Here is a 20574-nt window from a genome sequence, read left to right on the forward strand (position 1 = left end):
GCTGGCACAGGTGCAGGAACACGATGTCTGTCTGTGGAGTAGGCCTGACAGCAGGGAGAGCTACAGGGACACCCTGTACCTCCTACAGAGCAAGAGGTGAAAGGAAGGACAGCTGTAGGAACCCCCCATGCAAGTCTGCAGGGACCACCAGAGCTCCCTACGCATGACAGAGCGACAGCTGTCAGAGCTGCAGGAAAGAGGAGCAGGAACCTCGTAGTGTCACCATAACAGGAGGTCAGAGCTGGGACAGGTGCAGGAACCCCTTGTGTGCCCCTAGAGCTAGGATAGGGGCAGCCTCCCCCCAAGTGTGCCTCTAGAGCTGGGACATTTCCATTACCCCCCATGTGCCTCTTAGGCAGGAGGCGAGAGCCAAGACAGGGGCAGGGACCCCTTGTGTTCCTCGAGAGCTGTGAAAGGGCAGGACTCCCTCCCCCACCACCGTGTGCATTTAGAGCGGGAGCTGAGGCAGGTGAGGGAACCTAGTACAACCTCCAGAGCAGTCATGAGGGCTGGCAGAGCAGGGCCTGAGAGCTGTGACAGGGGCATGAACTCTGTGTCTATGGCTATGGAGCAGGGACCACTGCTGTGCCTCTAGAGCAGGATCTGAGGGTTGCGACACGTGCATGAACTCTGAGCCTCTGGAGCAGGACATACTGCTGTGCCTCTAGAGCAGGATCTGAGGGTTGCGACAGGTGCATGAACTCTGAGCCTCTGTAGCAGGACATACTGCTGTGCCTCTAGAGCAGGATCTGAGGGTTGCGACAGGTGCATGAACTCTGAGCCTCTGGAGCAGGACATACTTCTGTGCCTCTAGAGCAGGATCTGAGGGTTGCGACAGGTGCATGAACTCTGAGCCTCTGGAGCAGGACATACTGCTGTGCCTCTAGAGCAGGATCTGAGGGTTGCGACAGGTGCATGAACTCTGTGCCTCTAGAGCAAGATCTGAGGGATGCGACAGGTGCATGAACTCTGAGCCTCTGGAGCAGGACATACTGCTGTGCCTCTAGAGCAGGATCTGAGGGTTGCGACAGGTGCATGAACTCTGAGCCTCTGGAGCAGTACATACTTCTGTGCCTCTAGAGCAGGATCTGAGGGTTGCGACAGGTGCATGAACTCTGAGCCTCTGGAGCAGGACATACTTCTGTGCCTCTAGAGCAGGATCTGAGGGTTGCGACAGGTGCATGAACTCTGAGCCTCTGGAGCAGGACATACGGCTGTGCTTCTAGTGCAAGATCTGAGGGATGCGACAGGTGCATGAACTCTGAGGCTCTGGAGCAGGACATACTGCTGTGCCTCTAAAGCTGGATCTGAGGGTTGCGACAGGTGCATGAACTCTGAGCCTCTGGAGCAGGACATACTGCTGTGCCTCTAGAGCAGGATCTGAGGGTTGCGACAGGTGCATGAACTCTGAGCCTCTGGAGCAGGACATACGGCTGTGCCTCTAGAGTAGGATCTGAGGGTTGCGACAGGTGCATGAACTCTGAGCCTCTGGAGCAGGACATACGGCTGTGCTTCTATAGTAGGAACTACTGCTGTGCCTCTAGAGCAGGATCTGAGGGTTGTGACAGGTGCATGAACTCTGTGCCTCTAGAGCAAGAGCTGAGGGATGCGACAGGTGCATGAATTCTGAGCCTCTGGAGCAGGACATACGGCTGTGCTTCTAGAGTAGGAACTACTGCTGTGCATCTAGAGCAGGATCTGAGGGTTGCGACAGGTGCATGAACTCTAAGCCTCTGGAGCAGGACATACGACTGTGCTTCTAGAGTAGGAACTACTGCTGTGCCTCTACAGCAGGATCTGAGGGTTGTGACAGGTGCATGAACTCTGAGCCTCTGGAGCAGGACATACGGCTGTGCCTCTAGAGCAGGATCTGTGGGTTGCGACAGGTGCATGAACTCTGAGCCTCTGGAGCAGGACATACGGCTGTGCCTCTAGAGCAGGATCTGTGGGTTGCGACAGGTGCATGAACTCTGAGCCTCTGGAGCAGGACATACGGCTGTGCCTCTAGAGCAGGATCTGTGGGTTGCGACAGGTGCATGAACTCTGAGCCTCTGGAGCAGGACATACGGCTGTGCTTCTAGAGTAGGAACTACTGCTGTGCATCTAGAGCAGGATCTGAGGGTTGCGACAGGTGCATGAACTCTGAGCCTCTGGAGCAGGACATACTGCTGTGCCTCTAGAGCAAGATCTGAGGGATGCGACAGGTGCATGAACTCTGAGCCTCTGGAGCAGGACATACGGCTGTGCTTCTAGAGTAGGAACTACTGCTGTGCATCTAGAGCAGGAGCTGAGGGTTGCGACAGGTGCATGAACTCTGAGCCTCTGGAGCAGGACATATGACTGTGCTTCTAGAGTAGGAACTACTGCTGTGCCTCTACAGCAGGATCTGAGGGTTGCGACAGGTGCATGAACTCTGAGCCTCTGGAGCAGGACATATTGCTGTGCCTCTAGAGCAGGATCTGTGGGTTGCGACAGGTGCATGAACTCTGAGCCTCTGGAGCAGGACATACTGCTGTGCCTCTAGAGCAAGATCTGAGGGATGCGACAGGTGCATGAACTCTGAGCCTCTGGAGCAGGACATACGGCTGTGCTTCTAGAGTAGGAACTACTGCTGTGCATCTAGAGCAGGATCTGAGGGTTGCGACAGGTGCATGAACTCTGAGCCTCTGGAGCAGGACATACAACTGTGCTTCTAGAGTAGGAACTACTGCTGTGCCTCTAGAGCAGGATCTGAGGGTTGCGACAGGTGCCTGAACTCTGAGCCTCTGGAGCAGGACATACTGCTGTGCCTCTAGAGCAGGATCTGAGGGTTGCGACAGGTGCATGAACTCTGAGCCTCTGGAGCAGGACATACGACTGTGCTTCTAGAGTAGGAACTACTGCTGTGCCTCTAGAGCAGGATCTGAGGGTTGCGACAGGTGCATGAACTCTGAGCCTCTGGAGCAGGACATACGACTGTGCTTCTAGAGTAGGAACTACTGCTGTGCCTCTAGAGCAGGATCTGAGGGTTGTGACAGGTGCATGAACTCTGAGCCTCTGGAGCAGGACATACGGCTGTGCTTCTAGAGTAGGAACTACTGCTGTGCCTCTAGAGCAGGATCTGAGGGATGCGACAGGTGCATGAACTCTGAGCCTCTGGAGCAGGACATACGGCTGTGCTTCTAGAGTAGGAACTACTGCTGTGCCTCTAGAGCAGGATCTGAGGGTTGCGACAGGTGCATGAACTCTGTGCCTCTAGAGCAGGATCTGAGGGTTGCGACAGGTGCATGAACTCTGAGCCTCTGGAGCAGGACATACGGCTGTGCTTCTAGAGTAGGAACTACTGCTGTGCATCTAGAGCAGGATCTGAGGGTTGCGACAGGTGCATGAACTCTGAGCTTCTGGAGCAGGACATACGACTGTGCTTCTAGAGTAGGAACTACTGATGTGTCTCTAGAGCAGGATCTGAGGGTTGCGACAGGTGCATGAACTCTGAGCCTCTGGAGTAGGACATACTGCTGTGCCTCTAGAGCAGGATCTGAGGGTTGCGACAGGTGCATGAACTCTCAGCCTCTGGAGCAGGACATACGGCTGTGCTTCTTTAGTAGGAACTACTGCTGTGCCTCTAGAGCAGGATCTAAGGGTTGCGACAGGTGCATGAACTCTGTGCCTCTAGAGCAGGATCTGAGGGTTGCGACAGGTGCATGAACTCTGTGCCTCTGGAGCAGGGCGTGAGAGCTGCAACAGGTGCATGAACTATGAGCCTCTGGAGCAGGGCAAGAGAGCTGCAACACGTGCATGAACTCTGAGCCTCTGGAGCAGGGCGTGAGAGCTGCAACAGGTGCATGAACTCACTGCCTCTAGAGCAGGGCGTGAGAGCTGCAACAGGTGCATGAACTCTCTGCCTCTAGAGCAGGGTGTGAGAGCTGCAACAGGTGCATGAACTCTGTGCCTCTGGAGCAGGGAGTAAGAGCTGCAACAGGTGCATGAACTATGTGCCTCTGGAGCAGGGCGTGAGAGCTGCAACAGGTGCATGAACTCTGAGCCTCTAGAGCAGGATCTGAGGGTTGCGACAGGTGCATGAACTCGGCCCCTCTAGGGTAGGGCTTTAGAGCTGCAACAGGTGCATGAACTCTGACCCTCTAGAGCAGGATCTGAGGGTTGCGACAGGTGCATGAACTCTGTGCCTCTGGAGCAGGGCGTGAGAGCTGCAACAGGTGCATGAACTCTGTGCCTCTGGAGCAGGGAGTAAGAGCTGCAACAGGTGCATGAACTATGTGCCTCTGGAGCAGGGCGTGAGAGCTGCAACAGGTGCATGAACTCACTGCCTCTAGAGCAGGGCGTGAGAGCTGCAACAGGTGCATGAACTCTCTGCCTCTAGAGCAGGGTGTGAGAGCTGCAACAGGTGCATGAACTCTGTGCCTCTGGAGCAGGGAGTAAGAGCTGCAACAGGTGCATGAACTATGTGCCTCTGGAGCAGGGCGTGAGAGCTGCAACAGGTGCATGAACTCTGAGCCTCTAGAGCAGGATCTGAGGGTTGCGACAGGTGCATGAACTCGGCCCCTCTAGGGTAGGGCTTGAGAGCTGCAACAGGTGCATGAACTCTGACCCTCTAGAGCAGGATCTGAGGGTTGCGACAGGTGCATGAACTCTGTGCCTCTGGAGCAGGGCGTGAGAGCTGCAACAGGTGCATGAACTATGAGCCTCTGGAGCAGGGCAAGAGAGCTGCAACACGTGCATGAACTCTGAGCCTCTAGAGCAGGGCGTGAGAGCTGCAACAGGTGCATGAACTCACTGCCTCTAGAGCAGGGCGTGAGAGCTGCAACAGGTGCATGAACTCTCTGCCTCTAGAGCAGGGTGTGAGAGCTGCAACAGGTGCATGAACTCTGTGCCTCTGGAGCAGGGAGTAAGAGCTGCAACAGGTGCATGAACTATGTGCCTCTGGAGCAGGGCGTGAGAGCTGCAACAGGTGCATGAACTCTGAGCCTCTAGAGCAGGATCTGAGGGTTGCGACAGGTGCATGAACTCACTGCCTCTAGAGCAGGGCGTGAGAGCTGCAACAGGTGCATGAACTCTCTGCCTCTAGAGCAGGGTGTGAGAGCTGCAACAGGTGCATGAACTCTGTGCCTCTGGAGCAGGGAGTAAGAGCTGCAACAGGTGCATGAACTCTGGGCCTCTAGAGCAGGGCGTGAGAGCTGCAACAAGTGCATGAACTCTGAGGCTCTAGAGCAGGATCTGAGGGTTGCGACAGGTGCATGAACTCACTGCCTCTAGAGCAGGGCGTGAGAGCTGCAACAGGTGCATGAACTCTCTGCCTCTAGAGCAGGGTGTGAGAGCTGCAACAGGTGCATGAACTCTGTGCCTCTGGAGCAGGGAGTAAGAGCTGCAACAGGTGCATGAACTATGTGCCTCTGGAGCAGGGCGTGAGAGCTGCAACAGGTGCATGAACTCTCTGCCTCTAGAGCAGGGCGTGAGAGCTGCAACAAGTGCATGAACTCTGAGGCTCTAGAGCAGGATCTGAGGGTTGCGACAGGTGCATGAACTCACTGCCTCTAGAGCAGGGCGTGAGAGCTGCAACAGGTGCATGAACTCTCTGCCTCTAGAGCAGGGTGTGAGAGCTGCAACAGGTGCATGAACTCTGTGCCTCTGGAGCAGGGAGTAAGAGCTGCAACAGGTGCATGAACTATGTGCCTCTGGAGCAGGGCGTGAGAGCTGCAACAGGTGCATGAACTCTCTGCCTCTAGAGCAGGGTGTGAGAGCTGCAACAGGTGCATGAACTCTGTGCCTCTGGAGCAGGGAGTAAGAGCTGCAACAGGTGCATGAACTATGTGCCTCTGGAGCAGGGCGTGAGAGCTGCAACAGGTGCATGAACTCTCTGCCTCTAGAGCAGGGCGTGAGAGCTGCAACAGGTGCATGAACTCTGAGCCTCTAGAGCAGGATCTGAGGGTTGCGACAGGTGCATGAACTCACTGCCTCTAGAGCAGGGCGTGAGAGCTGCAACAGGTGCATGAACTCTCTGCCTCTAGAGCAGGGTGTGAGAGCTGCAACAGGTGCATGAACTCTGTGCCTCTGGAGCAGGGAGTAAGAGCTGCAACAGGTGCATGAACTCTGGGCCTCTAGAGCAGGGCGTGAGAGCTGCAACAAGTGCATGAACTCTGAGGCTCTAGAGCAGGATCTGAGGGTTGCGACAGGTGCATGAACTCTGAGCCTCTGGAGCAGGACATACTGCTGTCCCTCTAGATTAGGAACTACTGCTGTGCATCTAGAGCAGGATCTGAGGGTTGCGACAGGTGCATGAACTCTGAGCCTCTGGAGCAGGACATACTGCTGTGCCTCTAGAGCAGGATCTGAGGGTTGCGACAGGTGCATGAACTCTCAGCCTCTGGAGCAGGACATACTGCTGTGCTTCTAGAGTAGGAACTACTGCTGTGCCTCTAGAGCAGGATCTGAGGGTTGCGACAGGTGCATGAACTCTGTGCCTCTAGAGCAGGATCTGAGGGTTGCGACAGGAGCATGAACTCTGTGCCTCTAGAGCAGAATCTGAGGGTTGCGACAGGTGCATGAACTCTGTGCCTCTAGAGCAGAATCTGAGAGCTGCAACAGGTGCATGAACTATGAGCCTCTGGAGCAGGGCGTCAGAGCTGCAACACGTGCATGAACTCTGAGCCTCTGGAGCAGGGCGTCAGAGCTGCAACAGGTGCATGAACTCACTGCCTCTAGAGCAGGGCGTGAGAGCTGCAACAGGTGCATGAACTCTCTGCCTCTAGAGCAGGGTGTGAGAGCTGCAACAGGTGCATGAACTCTGTGCCTCTGGAGCAGGGCGTAAGAGCTGCAACAGGTGCATGAACTCTGGGCCTCTAGAGCAGGGCGTGAGAGCTGCAACAAGTGCATGAACTCTGAGCCTCTAGAGCAGGATCTGAGAGCTGCAACAGGTGCATGAACTCTGTACCTCTGGAGCAGGGCGTGAGAGCTGCAACAGGTGCATGAACTCTGAGCCTCTGGAGCAGGGCGTGAGAGCTGCAACAGGTGCATGAACTCACTGCCTCTAGAGCAGGGTGTGAGAGCTGCAACAGGTGCATGAACTCTCTGCCTCTAGAGCAGGGTGTGAGAGCTGCAACAGGTGCATGAACTCTGTGCCTCTGGAGCAGGGAGTAAGAGCTGCAACAGGTGCATGAACTCTGTGCCTCTGGAGCAGGGTGTGAGAGCTGCAACAGGTGCATGAACTCTGAGCCTCTAGAGCAGGATCTGAGGGTTGCGACAGGTGCATGAACTCGGTGCCTCTAGAGCAGGGCGTGAGAGCTGCAACAGGTGCATGAACTCTCTGCCTCTAGAGCAGGGTGTGAGAGCTGCAACAGGTGCATGAACTCTGTGCCCCTGGAGCAGGGAGTAAGAGCTGCAACAGGTGCATGAACTATGTGCCTCTGGAGCAGGGCGTGAGAGCTGCAACAGGTGCATGAACTTTCTGCCTCTAGAGCAGGGCGTGAGAGCTGCAACAGGTGCATGAACTCTGTGCCTCTGGAGCAGGGCGTGAGAGCTGCAACAGGTGCATAAACTCTCTGCCTCTAGAGCAGGGCGTGAGAGCTGCAACAGGTGCATGAACTCTGGGCCACTAGAGCAGGGCGTGAGAGCTGCAACAGGTGCATGAACTCTCTGCCTCTAGAGCAGGGCGTGAGAGCTGCAACAGGTGCATGAACCCTCTGCCTCTAGAGCAGGGCATGAGAGCTGCAACAGGTGCATGAACTCTCTGCCTCTAGAGCAGGGCGTGAGAGCTGCAACAGGTGCATGAACTCTCTGTCTCTAGAGCAGGGCGTGAGAGCTGCAACAGGTGCATGAACTCTGAGCCTCAGGAGCAGGGCGTGAGAGCTGCAACAGGTGCATGAACTCTCTGCCTCTAGAGCAGGGCGTGAGACCTGCAACAGGTGCAGGAACTCTGTGCCTCTGGAGCAGGGCGTGAGAGCTGCAACAGGTGCATAAACTCTGAGCCTCTGGAGCAGGGCGTGAGAGCTGCAACAGGTGCATGAACTCTGAGCCTCTGGAGCAGGGCATGAGAGCTGCAACAGGTGCAAGAACTCTGTGCCTCTGGAGCGGGGAGTGAGAGCTGCAACACGTGCATGAACTCTGAGCCTCTGGAGCAGAAGATACTGGTGTGCCTCTAGAGCAAGGCATGAGAGCTGGGACAGGTGCATGAACTCTGAGCCTCTGGAGCAAGGCATGAGAGCTGGGACAGGTGCATGAACTCTGAGCCTCTGGAGCAGGAGATTCTGGTGTGCCTCTAGAACAGGACCTGGGAATTGCGACAGGTGCATGCACTCAATGCCTCTAGAGCAGGACCCGAGAGGTGTGACAGATACATAAACTCCTAGGCTGTGGAGCAGGAAATGCTGGTGTGCCTCTAGAACAGGACCTAAGGGTTGCGACCGGTGCATTGCCTCTGTAGCAGGAGGTACTGGTGTGGCTCTAGAGCAAGGCATGAGATCTGTGACAGGTGCATGAACTCTGAGCCTCTGGAGCAGGATATTCTGGTGTGCCTCTAGAACAGGACCTGGGAATTGCAACAGTTGCATGCACTCCATGCCTCTAGAGCAGGACCAGAGAGGTGTGACAGGTGCATAAACTCTGAGCCTCTGGAGCAGGAGATTCTGGTGTCCCTCTAGAACAGGACATGAGAGTTGCGACAGGAGCATGAACTCTGTGCCTCTAGAACAGGACCTGAGAGTTGCGACAGGAGTATGAACTCTGTGCCTCTAGAACAGGACCTGAGAGTTGCGAGAGGGGCATGAACTCTGTGCCTCTAGAACAGGACTTGAGAGTTGTGACAGGTTCATTGCTTCTGTGCCACTGGAGCAGGACCCGAGAGATGTGACAGGTGCATAAACTAAGCCTATGGAGCAGGAGATTCTGGTGTGCCTCTAGAACAGGACCTGGGAGTTGCGACAGGTGCAAACACTCCGTTCCTCTAGTACAGGACCTGAGAGTTGCGACAGGTGCATTGCCTCTGGAGCAGGAGATACTGGTGCGCATCCAGAGTAGGGTATGAGAGCTGTGACAGGTGCGTGAACTCTGAGCCTCTGGAGCAGGAGATTCTAGTGTACCTCTAGAACAGAACCTGGGAATTGCGACAGGTGCATGCGCTCTGTGCCTCTAGAGCAGATCCCGCGAGGTGTGACAGGTGCATAAACTCTGAGCCACTGGAGCAGGAAATACTGGTGTGCCTCTAGAACAGACCTGAGAGTTGCGACAGGTGCATAAACTCTGTGCTGCTGGAGCAGGAGATACTGGTGCAACTCTAGATCAGGGCATGAGAGCTGTGACAGGTGCGTGATCTCTGAACTTCTGGAGCAGGAGATTCTGGTGTGCCCCTAGAACAGGTGCATGCAACAGGTGCATGAACTCCGTGCCTCTAGAGCAGGACCCGAGAGGTGTGACAGGTGCATAAACTCTGAGCCTCCAGACCAGGAAATACTGGTGTGCCTCTAGAACAGGACCTGAGAGTTGCGACAGGTGCATTGCCTCTGTCGCAGGAGATACTGGTGTGCCTCTAGTGCAAGGCATGAGATCTGTTATGTTATGTTATCTGCACTTATACCTATACTGGTGTGCCTCTAGAACAGGACCTGGGAATTGCGACAGGTGTATGCACTCCGTGCCTCTAGAGCAGGACCTGAGGGTTGCAATAGCAGCATGAACTCTGTGCCTCTAGAACAGGACCTGAGAGTTGTGAGAGGGGCATTGCCTCTGTGCCTCTGGAGGTGGAGATACTGGTGTGCCTCTATAACTGGGCGTGAGAGCTGTGACAGGCGCAGGTAGCTCCCTGTGTCTGAGACAAGTGTGAATGCTATCAGACCAGCAGGAACGCTTTGGTCTTCCTAGAGAAGGGGGAGGGGCATGGTACATCTGCAGGAAGTCCTCATAACACTAGAGAAGCAATCGAGAGCTCAGAAAGGTACATGAACCCTTGTGTACCTGGGGCAGGAGGTAAGCGCTCAGAAATATTTCTAGAGCAGACATGACATCTCACTGAGCTACAGGGACACCATTTGCCTCATGTACAAAACGCGTCGAGAAATGCCATGCAAGCCCTTTCTGTGCTTCTAGAGCAGGACACATGTGGCACAGGGGCCCTCTGTGCGCTTTTAGAGCAGGACACACGTGGCACAAGGGCCCTCTGTGCGCTTCTAGAGCAGAACACACGTGGCACAGGGGCCCTCTGTGCACTTCTAGAGCAGAACACACGTGGCACAGGGGCCCTCTGTGCGCTTCTAGAGCAAAACACACGTGCCACAGGGGCCATCTGTGCGCTTCTAGAGCAGAACATACATGGCACAGAGGCCCTCTGTGCGCTTCTAGAGCAGAACACACATGCCACATGGGGCCCTCTGTGCGCTTTTAGAGCAAGACACACGTGGCACAGGGGCCCCTGTGCGCTTCTAGAGCAGAACACACGTGGCACAGGGGCCCTCTGAGCGCTTCTAGAGCAGAACACACATGCCACAGGGGGCCCTCTGTGCACTTTTAGAGCAGGACACACGTGGCACAGGGGCCCCAGTGCGCTTCTAGAGCAGAACACGCGTGCCACAGGGGGCCCTCTGTGCGCTTTTAGAGCAAGACACACGTGGCACAGGGGCCCCTGTGCGCTTCTAGAGCAGAACATGCGTGGCACAGGGGCCATCTGTGCGCTTCTAGAGCAGAACACACGTGGCACAGGGGCCCTCTGTGCGCTTTTAGAACAGAACACACGTGCCACAGGGGGCCCTCTGTGCGCTTTTAGAGCAGGAAACACGTGGCACAAGGGCCCCAGTGCGCTTCTAGAGCAGAACACACGTGGCACAGGGGCACCCTGTGTGCTTTTAGAGCACGAAACACGTGGCACAGGGGCCCCTGTGCGCTTCTAGAGCAGAACACACGTGGCACAGGGGCCCTATGTGCGCTTTTAGAGCAGAACACATGTGGCGCAGGGGCCCTCTGTGCGCTTCTAGAGCAGAACACACGTGGCACAGGGGCCCTTTGTGCGCTTCTAGAGCAGAACACGCGTGCCACAGGGGGCACTCAGTGTGCTTTTAGAGCAGGACACACGTGGCACAGGGGCCCCTGTGCGCTTCTAGAGCAGAACACACGTGGTACAGGGGCCCTCTGTGCGCTTCTAGAGCAGAACACATGTGGCACTGGGGCCTTCTGTGCGCTTCTAGAGCAGAACACATGTGGCACAGGGGCCCTCTGTGCGCTTCTAGAGCAGAACACACGTGCCACAGGGGGCCCTCTGTGCGCTTCTAGAGCAGAACACACGTGGCACAGGGGCCCTTTGTGCGCTTCTAGAGCAGAACACGCGTGCCACAGGGGGCACTCAGTGTGCTTTTAGAGCAGGACACACGTGGCACAGGGGCCCCTGTGCGCTTCTAGAGCAGAACACACGTGGTACAGGGGCCCTCTGTGCGCTTCTAGAGCAGAACACATGTGGCACTGGGGCCTTCTGTGCGCTTCTAGAGCAGAACACATGTGGCACAGGGGCCCTCTGTGCGCTTCTAGAGCAGAACACACGTGCCACAGGGGGCCCTCTGTGCGCTTTTAGAGCAGGACACACGTGGCACAGGGGCCCTCTGCGCGCTTCTAGAGCAGGAAGTTTTATCTACTGGGCTCCCTGTGTGCCTCATATAGACTAGGAAGAGAGAGATGCTACAAGAGGCCTGTGCGCTTCTAGAGGAGGAAGTGGGATCTACTGGGGCCCCTGTGTGCCTCATAGAGACTAGGAAGAGAGAGAGATGCTACGGTAGCCCTCTCTGTGCTTCTAGAGCAGGGCACAGAGGCCTCTAGAGCAGGACACACAGAACACAGGGCCCAATGTGCCTTTAGAACAAGGTACAGAGGTCTCTAGAGCAGGACACACAGGGCACAGGACCCCTGTGCGCCTCTAGAGCAGGACTCACAGGGCACAGGACCCCCTGTGTGCCTCTCGAACGAGGTACAGGAGGCCTCTAGAGCAGTACACACAGGGCACAGGACCTGCTGTGTGCCTCTAGAACGAGGTACAGAGGCCTCTAGAGCAGGACACACAGGGCACAGGACCCCCTGTGTGCCTCTAGAACGAGGCACAGGAGGCCTCTAGAGCAGGACACACAGGGCACAGGACCCCCTGTGTGCCTCTAGAACAAGGCACAGGAGGCCTCTAGAGCAGGACACACAGGGCACAGGACCCCTGGGCGCCTCTAGAGCAGGACACACAGGGCACAGGACCCCTGGGCGCCTCTAGAGCAGGACACACAGGGCACAGGACCCCCTGTGTGCCTCTAGAACAAGGTACAGAGGCCTCTAGAGCAGGACACACAGGGCACAGGAACCCCTGTGTGCCTCTTGAACGAGGCACAGGAGGCCTCTAGAGCAGGACACACAGGGCACAGGACCTCTGTGCACCTCTAGAGCAGGACACACAGGGCACAGGACCCCCTGTGTGCCTCTAGAACGAGGTACAGAGGCATCTAGAGCGGGACACACATGGAACAGGACCCCTGTGCACCTCTAGAACGAGGCACAGGAGACCTCTAGAGCAGGACACACACATCTTCTGTGTGCCTCTAGAGCAGGACACACAGGGCACAGGACCCCCTGTGTGCCTCTAGAACGAGGCACAGGAGGCCTCTAGAGCAGGAGATACAGGGCACAGGACCCCTGTGCGCCTCTAGAGCAGGATACACAGGGCACAGGACCCCCTGTGTGCCTCTAGAACGAGGTACAGAGGCCTCTAGAGCAGGACACACAGGGCACAGGACCCCCTGTGTGCCTCTTGAACGAGTCACGGGAGGCCTCTAGAGCAGGACACACAGGGCACAGGACCCCTGTGCGCTTCTAGAGCAGGATACACAGGGTACAGGACCCCCTGTGTGCCTCTAGAACGAGGCACAGGAGGCCTCTAGAGCAGGACACACAAATCTTCTGTGTGCCTCGAGAGCAGGACACACAGGGCACAGGAACCCCTGTGTGCCTCTAGAACGAGGTACAGAGGCCTCTAGAGGAGGACACACAGGGCAAAGGACCCCCTGTGTGCCTCTAGAGCAGGACACACAGGGCACAGGGGCCATCTGTGCGCTTCTAGAGCAGAACACGCGTGGCACAGGGGCCATCTGTGCGCTTCTAGAGCAGAACACACGTGGCACAGGGGCCCTCTGTGCGCTTCTAGAACAGAACACACGTGCCACAGGGGGCCCTCTGTGCGCTTTTAGAGCAGGAAACATGTGGCACAGGGGCCCCAGTGCGCTTCTAGAGCAGAACACACGTGGCACAGGGGCACCCTGTGCGCTTTTAGAGCAGGAAACACGTGGCACAGGGGCCCCTGTGCGCTTCTAGAGCAGAACACACGTGGCACAGGGGCCCTATGTGCGCTTTTAGAGCAGAACACATGTGGCGCAGGGGCCCTCTGTGCGCTTCTAGAGCAGAACACACGTGGCACAGGGGCCCTTTGTGCGCTTCTAGAGCAGAACACGCGTGCCACAGGGGGCACTCTGTGTGCTTTTAGAGCAGGACACACGTGGCACAGGGGCCCCTGTGCGCTTCTAGAGCAGAACACACGTGGTACAGGGGCCCTCTGTGCGCTTCTAGAGCAGAACACATGTGGCACTGGGGCCCTCTGTGCGCTTCTAGAGCAGAACACATGTGGCACAGGGGCCCTCTGTGCGCTTCTAGAGCAGAACACACGTGCCACAGGGGGCCCTCTGTGCGCTTTTAGAGCAGGAAGTTTTATCTACTGGGCTCCCTGTGTGCCTCATATAGACTAGGAAGAGAGAGATGCTAGAAGAGGCCTGTGCGCTTCTAGAGGAGGAAGTGGGATCTACTGGGGCCCCTGTGTGCCTCATAGAGACTAGGAAGAGAGAGAGATGCTACAGTAGCCCTCTCTGTGCTTCTAGAGCAGGGCACAGAGGCCTCTAGAGCAGGACACACAGAACACAGGGCCCAATGTGCCTTTAGAACAAGGTACAGAGGTCTCTAGAGCAGGACACACAGGGCACAGGACCCCTGTGCGCCTCTAGAGCAGGACTCACAGGGCACAGGACCCCCTGTGTGCCTCTCGAATGAGGTACAGGAGGCCTCTAGAGCAGTACACACAGGGCACAGGACCCGCTGTGTGCCTCTAGAACGACGTACAGAGGCCTCTAGAGCAGGACACACAGGGCACAGGACCCCCTGTGTGCCTCTAGAACGAGGCACAGGAGGCCTCTAGAGCAGGACACACAGGGCACAGGACCCCTGGGAGCCTCTAGAGCAGGACACACAGGGCACAGGACCCCTGGGCGCCTCTAGAGCAGGACACACAGGGCACAGGATCCCCTGTGTGCCTCTAGAACAAGGTACAGAGGCCTCTAGAGCAGGACACACAGGGCACAGGAACCCCTGTGTGCCTCTTGAACGAGGCACAGGAGGCCTCTAGAGCAGGACACACAGGGCACAGGACCTCTGTGCACCTCTAGAGCAGGACACACAGGGCACAGGGCACAGGACCCCCTGTGTGCCTCTAGAACGAGGTACAGAGGCATCTAGAGCGGGACACACATGGAACAGGACCCCTGTGCACCTCTAGAACGAGGCACAGGAGACCTCTAGAGCAGGACACACACATCTTCTGTGTGCCTCTAGAGCAGGACACACAGGGCACAGGACCCCCTGTGTGCCTCTAGAACGAGGCACAGGAGGCCTCTAGAGCAGGAGATACAGGGCACAGGACCCCTGTGCGCCTCTAGAGCAGGATACACAGGGCACAGGACCCCCTGTGTGCCTCTAGAACGAGGTACAGAGGCCTCTAGAGCAGGACACACAGGGCACAGGACCCCCTGTGTGCCTCTTGAACGAGTCACGGGAGGCCTCTAGAGCAGGACACACAGGGCACAGGACCCCTGTGCGCTTCTAGAGCAGGATACACAGGGTACAAGACCCCCTGTGTGCCTCTAGAACGAGGCACAGGAGGCCTCTAGAGCAGGACACACAAATCTTCTGTGTGCCTCGAGAGCAGGACACACAGGGCACAGGAACCCCTGTGTGCCTCTAGAACGAGGTACAGAGGCCTCTAGAGGAGGACACACAGGGCAAAGGACCCCCTGTGTGCCTCTAGAGCAGGACACACAGGGCACAGGACCCCGTGTGCCTCTAGAGAAGGACACACAGGGCACAGGACCCCTTTGTGCCTCTGGACCGGACAACAGGGCAAAAGACCCCCTGTGTGCCTCTGGAGCAGGACACACAGGGCAAAGGACCCCCTGTGTGCCCCTAGAACAAGGTACAGAGGCATCTAGAGCAGGACACACATGGAACAGGACCCCTGTGCGCCTCTAGAACAAGGCACAGGAGGCCTCTAGAGCAGGACACACAAATCTTCTGTGTGCCTCTAGAGAAGGACACACAGGGCTCAGGACCCCCTTGTGCCTCTAGAACGAGGCACAGGAGGCCTCTAGAGCAGGACACACAGGGCACAGGACCCCCTGTGCGCCTCTAGAGAAGGACACACAGGGCACAGGGCCCCCTTGTGCCTCTGGACTGGACAACAGGGCAAAGGACCCCCTGTGTGCCTCTAGAGCAGGACACACAGGGCAAAGGACCCCCTGTGTGCCTCTAGAGCAGGACACACAGGGCAAAGGACCCCCTGTGTGCCTCTAGAGCAGGACACACAGGGTGCAGGACCCTATTTGCGCCTCTGGAGCAGGACACACAGGGCGCAGGACCCCCTGTGCGCCTCTGGAGCAGGACAGGGCGCAGGACCCCCTGTGCGCCTCTGGAGCAGGACACACAGGGCGCAGGATCCCCTGTGCGCCTCTGGAGCAGAACACACAGGGCACAGGACCGCCTGTGCGCCTCTAGAGCAGGACACACAGTAGAGCAGGACACACGACCCCCTGTGCGCCTCTTGAGCCGGACACACAGGACCCGCTGTGCACCTCTAGAGCAGGACACACAGAGCACAGGACCCCCTGTGTGCCAATAGAGCAGGACACACAGGGCAAAGGACCCCCTGTGTGCCTCTAGAGCAGGACACACAGGGCACAGGACCCCTGTGTGCATCTAGAACAAAGCACAGGAGGCCTCTAGAGCAGAACACATAGGACCCCTGTGTGCCTCTAGAACGATGCACATAGGCCTCTAGAGCAGGACACACAGGGCACAGGACCCCCTGTGTGCCTCTAGAGCAGGACACACAGAGCACAGGACCCCCTGTGTGCCTCTAGAACGAGGCACAGAGGCCCCTAGAGCAGGACACAGGACCCCCTATGCACCTCTGGAGCAGGACACACAGGGCACAGGACCCATGTGTGCCTCTAGAGAAGAGCACAGGGCCCCTTGGGTGCCTGTAGAGCAGGACACACAGAGCACAGGACCCCCTGTGCGCCTCTAGAGCAGGACACACAGGGCACAGGACCCTTGTGTGCCTTTAGAGAAGAGCACAGGACACCCTGTGCGCCTCGAGAGCAGGATACACAGAGCACAGGACCCCCGCGTGCCTCTAGAGCAGGACACACAGGGCACAGGACCCCCAGTGTGCCTCTAGAACAGGACACAGGGCACCGGACCCCCATGCATCTCTAGAGCAGGACACCCAGGGCACAGAACCCCCTGTCTGTCTCTAGAGCAGGACACACAGGGCACAGGACCCTTGTGTGCCTCTAGAGAAGAGCACAGGACACCCTGTGCGCCTCGAGAGCTGGACACACAGGGCACAGGACCCCTGTGCGCCTCTAGAGCAGGACACACAGGGCACAGGACCCCGTGTGCCTCTAGAGAAGGACACACAGGGCACAGAACCCCGTGTGCCTCTGGAGAAGGACACACAGAGCACCGGACCCACAGTGCGCCTCTAGAGCAGGACACACAGAGCACCGGACCCCCTGTGTGTCTCTAGAGCAGGACACACAGGGCACAGGACCCCCTGTGTGCCTCTAGAGCAGGACACACAGAGCACCGAACCCCCTGTGTGTCTCTAGAGCAGGACACACAGGGCACATGACCCTTGTGTGCCTTTAGAGAAGAGCACAGGACACCCTGTGCGCCTCGAGAGCAGGATACACAGAGCACAGGACCCCCGCATGCCTCTAGAGCAGGACACACAGGGCACAGGACCCCCAGTGTGCCTCTAGAACAGGACACAGGGCACCGGACCCCCATGCACCTCTAGAGCAGGACACCCAGGGCACAGAACCCCCTGTGTGTCTCTAGAACGAGGTACAGAGGCCTCTAGAGCTGGACACACAGGGCACAGGACCCCTGTGTGCCTCTAGAGCAGGACACACAGGGCACAGGACCCCGTGTGCCTCTAGAGAAGGACACACAGGGCACAGAACCCCGTGTGCCTCTGGAGAAGGACACACAGAGCACCGGACCCACCGTGCGCCTCTAGAGCAGGACACACAGGGCACAGGACCCCCAGTGTGCCTCTAGAACAGGATACAGGGCACAGAACTCCCCGTGTGTCTCTAGAACGAGGTGCAGAGGCCTCTAGAGTGGGACACACAGGGCACAGGACCCCTGTGCGCCTCTAGAGCAGGACACACAGGGCACAGGACCCCGTGTGCCTCTAGAGAAGGACACACAGGGCACAGAACCCCGTGTGCCTCTGGAGAAGGACACACAGAGCACCGGACCCCCCGTGCGCCTCTAGAGCAGGACACACAGGGCACAGGACCCCCTGTGTGCATCTAGAGCAGGACACACAGAGCACCGGACCCCTGTGTGTCTCTAGAGCAGGACACACAGGGCACAGGACCCCCTGTGTGTCTCTAGAGCAGGACACACAGGGCACAGGACCCCCTGTGTGCCTCTAGAGCAGGACACACAGAGCACCGGACCCCCTGTGTACCTCTAGAGCTGGACACACAGGTTACAGGACCCCATGTGCGCCTCTAGAGCAGGACACACAGGGCACATGATCCCTGTGTGCCTCTAGAGCAGGACACACAGGGCACAGGACACCCGTGCGCCTCTGGAGCAGGAAACACGGGTTACAGGACCCCCTGTGCGCCTCTAGAGCAGGACACACAGGGCACATGATCCCTGTGTGCCTCTAGAGCAGGACACACAGAGCACCGGACCCCCGTGTACCTCTAGAGCAGGACACACAGGTTACATGATCCCTGTGTGCCTCTAGAGCAGGACACACAGAGCACCGGACCCCCTGTGTGTCTCTAGAGCAGGACACACAGGGCACAGGACCCTGTGTGCCTCTAGAGAAGGACACACAGGGCACAGGAGCCATGTGTGCCTCTAGAGCAGGACACACAGAGCACCGGACCCCCGTGTACCTCTAGAGCAGGACACACAGGTTACAGGACCCCCTGTGTGCCTCTAGAGCAGTACACACAGGGCACAGGAGCCATGTGTGCCTCTAGAGCAGGACACACAGGGCACAGGACCCCCGTGTGCCTCTGGAGAAGGGCTTAGGAGCCCTCCATGAGCGTCTGGTGAGGTCTGCACAGGTGCAGGGACCCCCGTGTACTCACAAACTGCAGGAAGTGAGAGAGCCCCCCACCGCAGGAACACGCGGGCCTGAAGAGCAGGAGGTGGAAACTTCAAGAGGTGCAGGAATCCACTGTGTGGCCCTAAGACGGGGACAAAGGACCCCTCCGGGGCCCGGGGCCCGTGGCCCCAGCTGGCAGATTCTAGGGCAGGCTCGAGGAGTCCGAAGATGCGATTAGGAGCAAATCTATAAATTCCAGGCACCTAAAGGAGAAGAGGGTGAGGGGGACTGGGGAGGACCCAATCGGGGCCCATGGAGTCCAGAAGAGCCCCCCCCCCCCCCCCCCCGCCCTCCATCCCCGTACCCCACTGGGCACGCGCCGAGCTAGAAAGGAGCAGGGACTCGTGAGTCACCGCCGGGAAATAGGGGGCACCCTAGGGCATGAGGAACGCCCCACCCCCTCCCCTCCGATGGAAGCTGTACCTAAAAGTAGGAAAAGTTAAAGGAAGCCCCCCCCCCCATGAGAGTAAATCGATCCCCCCCAAAGGTCCACTTTATCCCGTACACCCTAATCATAGGGGGGCGCTAATCCATCACAGTTTGAGCCTAAACCCCCTCACCAAAGCTGAGGAGGTAACTTTCACCAACTGAGTCAAGCAACCCCAGGCAGAGACTGAACCCCCCCAGGAGACCAAAGCTGAAGCTACACCCCCAAAGCGTAGACTGAGCCCCCCAATCAAAGGCTGAGGCACTAATACCCAAATAGCAGAATGACACTAAACCCCCCCCCCCCCCCCCCGGCGAACCAACGTTTAAACTAAAACCCCAAATCGCAGACAGAGACCTACCCCCCCCCCCCCTCCCCCCGCCGCCTGGCCCCCCCTTCAAAGACTGAGGCAACAATACTCCAACAACAGGGGGCTTCAATCAGACGCACACCAGGCGCAAGGACCCCAACTCACCTGTCAGCCACAGCAGCGAGGTGAGGCACAGCCAGTGGGGGGCCCCTGGGGACCCCATGGCAGGGGGTGTCCGGGCAGATGTGGGGTCAAAGGTCGCAGCTTCCAAGCACTGGGCACAAGATTCCGATAGATCCCAACTGCAGTCAAAGGCCACAGGATCCCGACAGAGGTCACAGCGTCCAAACAGGGGTCAATCCAAGCCAAGGTCAAAGGTCAGCGGACCCCAGTGGGGCCTGACGTCAGAGGTTCCCCGCGGAGTTCACATGTTTCCAATGATGCTCAAACGCAGGGATCCATGGAGGGTGGGGGGGTCCTCGGGAGTGGGGTGAGTGGGGGTCCAGGGAGAGTTGTGGGTGCAGGTCCCGGGGCCCAGCGAAGCTTCAAGGCGCCCCTGCACGCTCGCCCGTCACTTCACTCTGCGATGAGTCCGATCCCCTCTTGTCTCCTCCTTCATGCCCCTTCCTCCCCTCCCCAAGCAGGTCTCCCCCCTGCACTCTCCCCTCTGCCCCCAGAAGTCTCTCTGCCCCGGAGTTCGTGCACTCTCTCCCCAGCCTGTGTGCGCTCCTCCTGCCCCGACACTCTCGGGCCTCTCTGCCCGGAGTCCGTGCCCTCCTCGTCCGTGCACTCTCTCCCCAGCCTGTGTGCGCTCCTCCTGCCCCGACACTCTCAGACCTCTCTGTCCTTCTCGTCCGTGCACTCTCTCCCCAGCCTTTGTGCGCTCCTCCTGCCCCGACACTCTCAGGCCTCTCCCCCCTTCTGCCTCGGACTCTCTAGTGCTCCAGGCACAGCAGCTCTGGACTGTACCACTCTCTGCAAGGGGGGGTGGGGGTGCCACCTTCTGCAGGAGGGTGACTACAGAGCACTGATCCAGGGAGGCGCTACCACCTCGCACCCGACTGCTCCCTCCACCCCTGCCACCCCCTCGCACCAGCAGCACTTGGTCCGCTCCCAGTCTCCACCCCGTTTACTCCACCCCCTACTCCCCCCAGTACTTGGTCTGATCCCAGACTTCACTGCTGGAGCCAAACTTCTTCAAAGGGAAACTGGAGACGAGGAGGTCTGGAGCGCTGCATGGAGCAGAAGCACTGCACGGAACCTGACTACACTGGACTGCACTGCGCACTGCACCCAACGGAAGCACTGCAGGGATCCTCCGACCTGACACTACAACTGACTGCACTGCACTAAGCACTGCACCCAATGGAAGCACTG

General features: G+C 58.0%; 1 protein-coding gene across 5 annotated transcripts in view; it reads right to left on the bottom strand.

Annotated features, from left to right (window-relative positions):
• The window catches only part of LRP4 (LDL receptor related protein 4), a 409878-nt gene extending 389755 nt beyond the window's left edge, over window positions 1-20123 (bottom strand). For 3 of the 5 annotated variants that reach the window (XM_086959683.1, XM_086959684.1, XM_086959687.1), the window contains exon 1: window positions 19363-19871. In XM_086959683.1, coding sequence (XP_086815809.1) covers window positions 19363-19420 — 58 coding nt within the window. In that variant the 5' untranslated portion in view covers window positions 19421-19871. Of the gene's footprint in view, window positions 1-19362 lie in introns of all 5 variants that reach the window. The other 2 variants (XM_086959686.1, XM_086959685.1) reach the window with 1 other exon arrangement.
• Between the last annotated feature and the right edge of the window lie 451 nt (window positions 20124-20574).

This window comes from Lissotriton vulgaris, chromosome 2_2 (assembly GCF_964263255.1).
Source record: "Lissotriton vulgaris chromosome 2_2, aLisVul1.2, whole genome shotgun sequence".
In the NCBI taxonomy this organism is placed as follows: Eukaryota; Metazoa; Chordata; class Amphibia; order Caudata; family Salamandridae; genus Lissotriton; species Lissotriton vulgaris.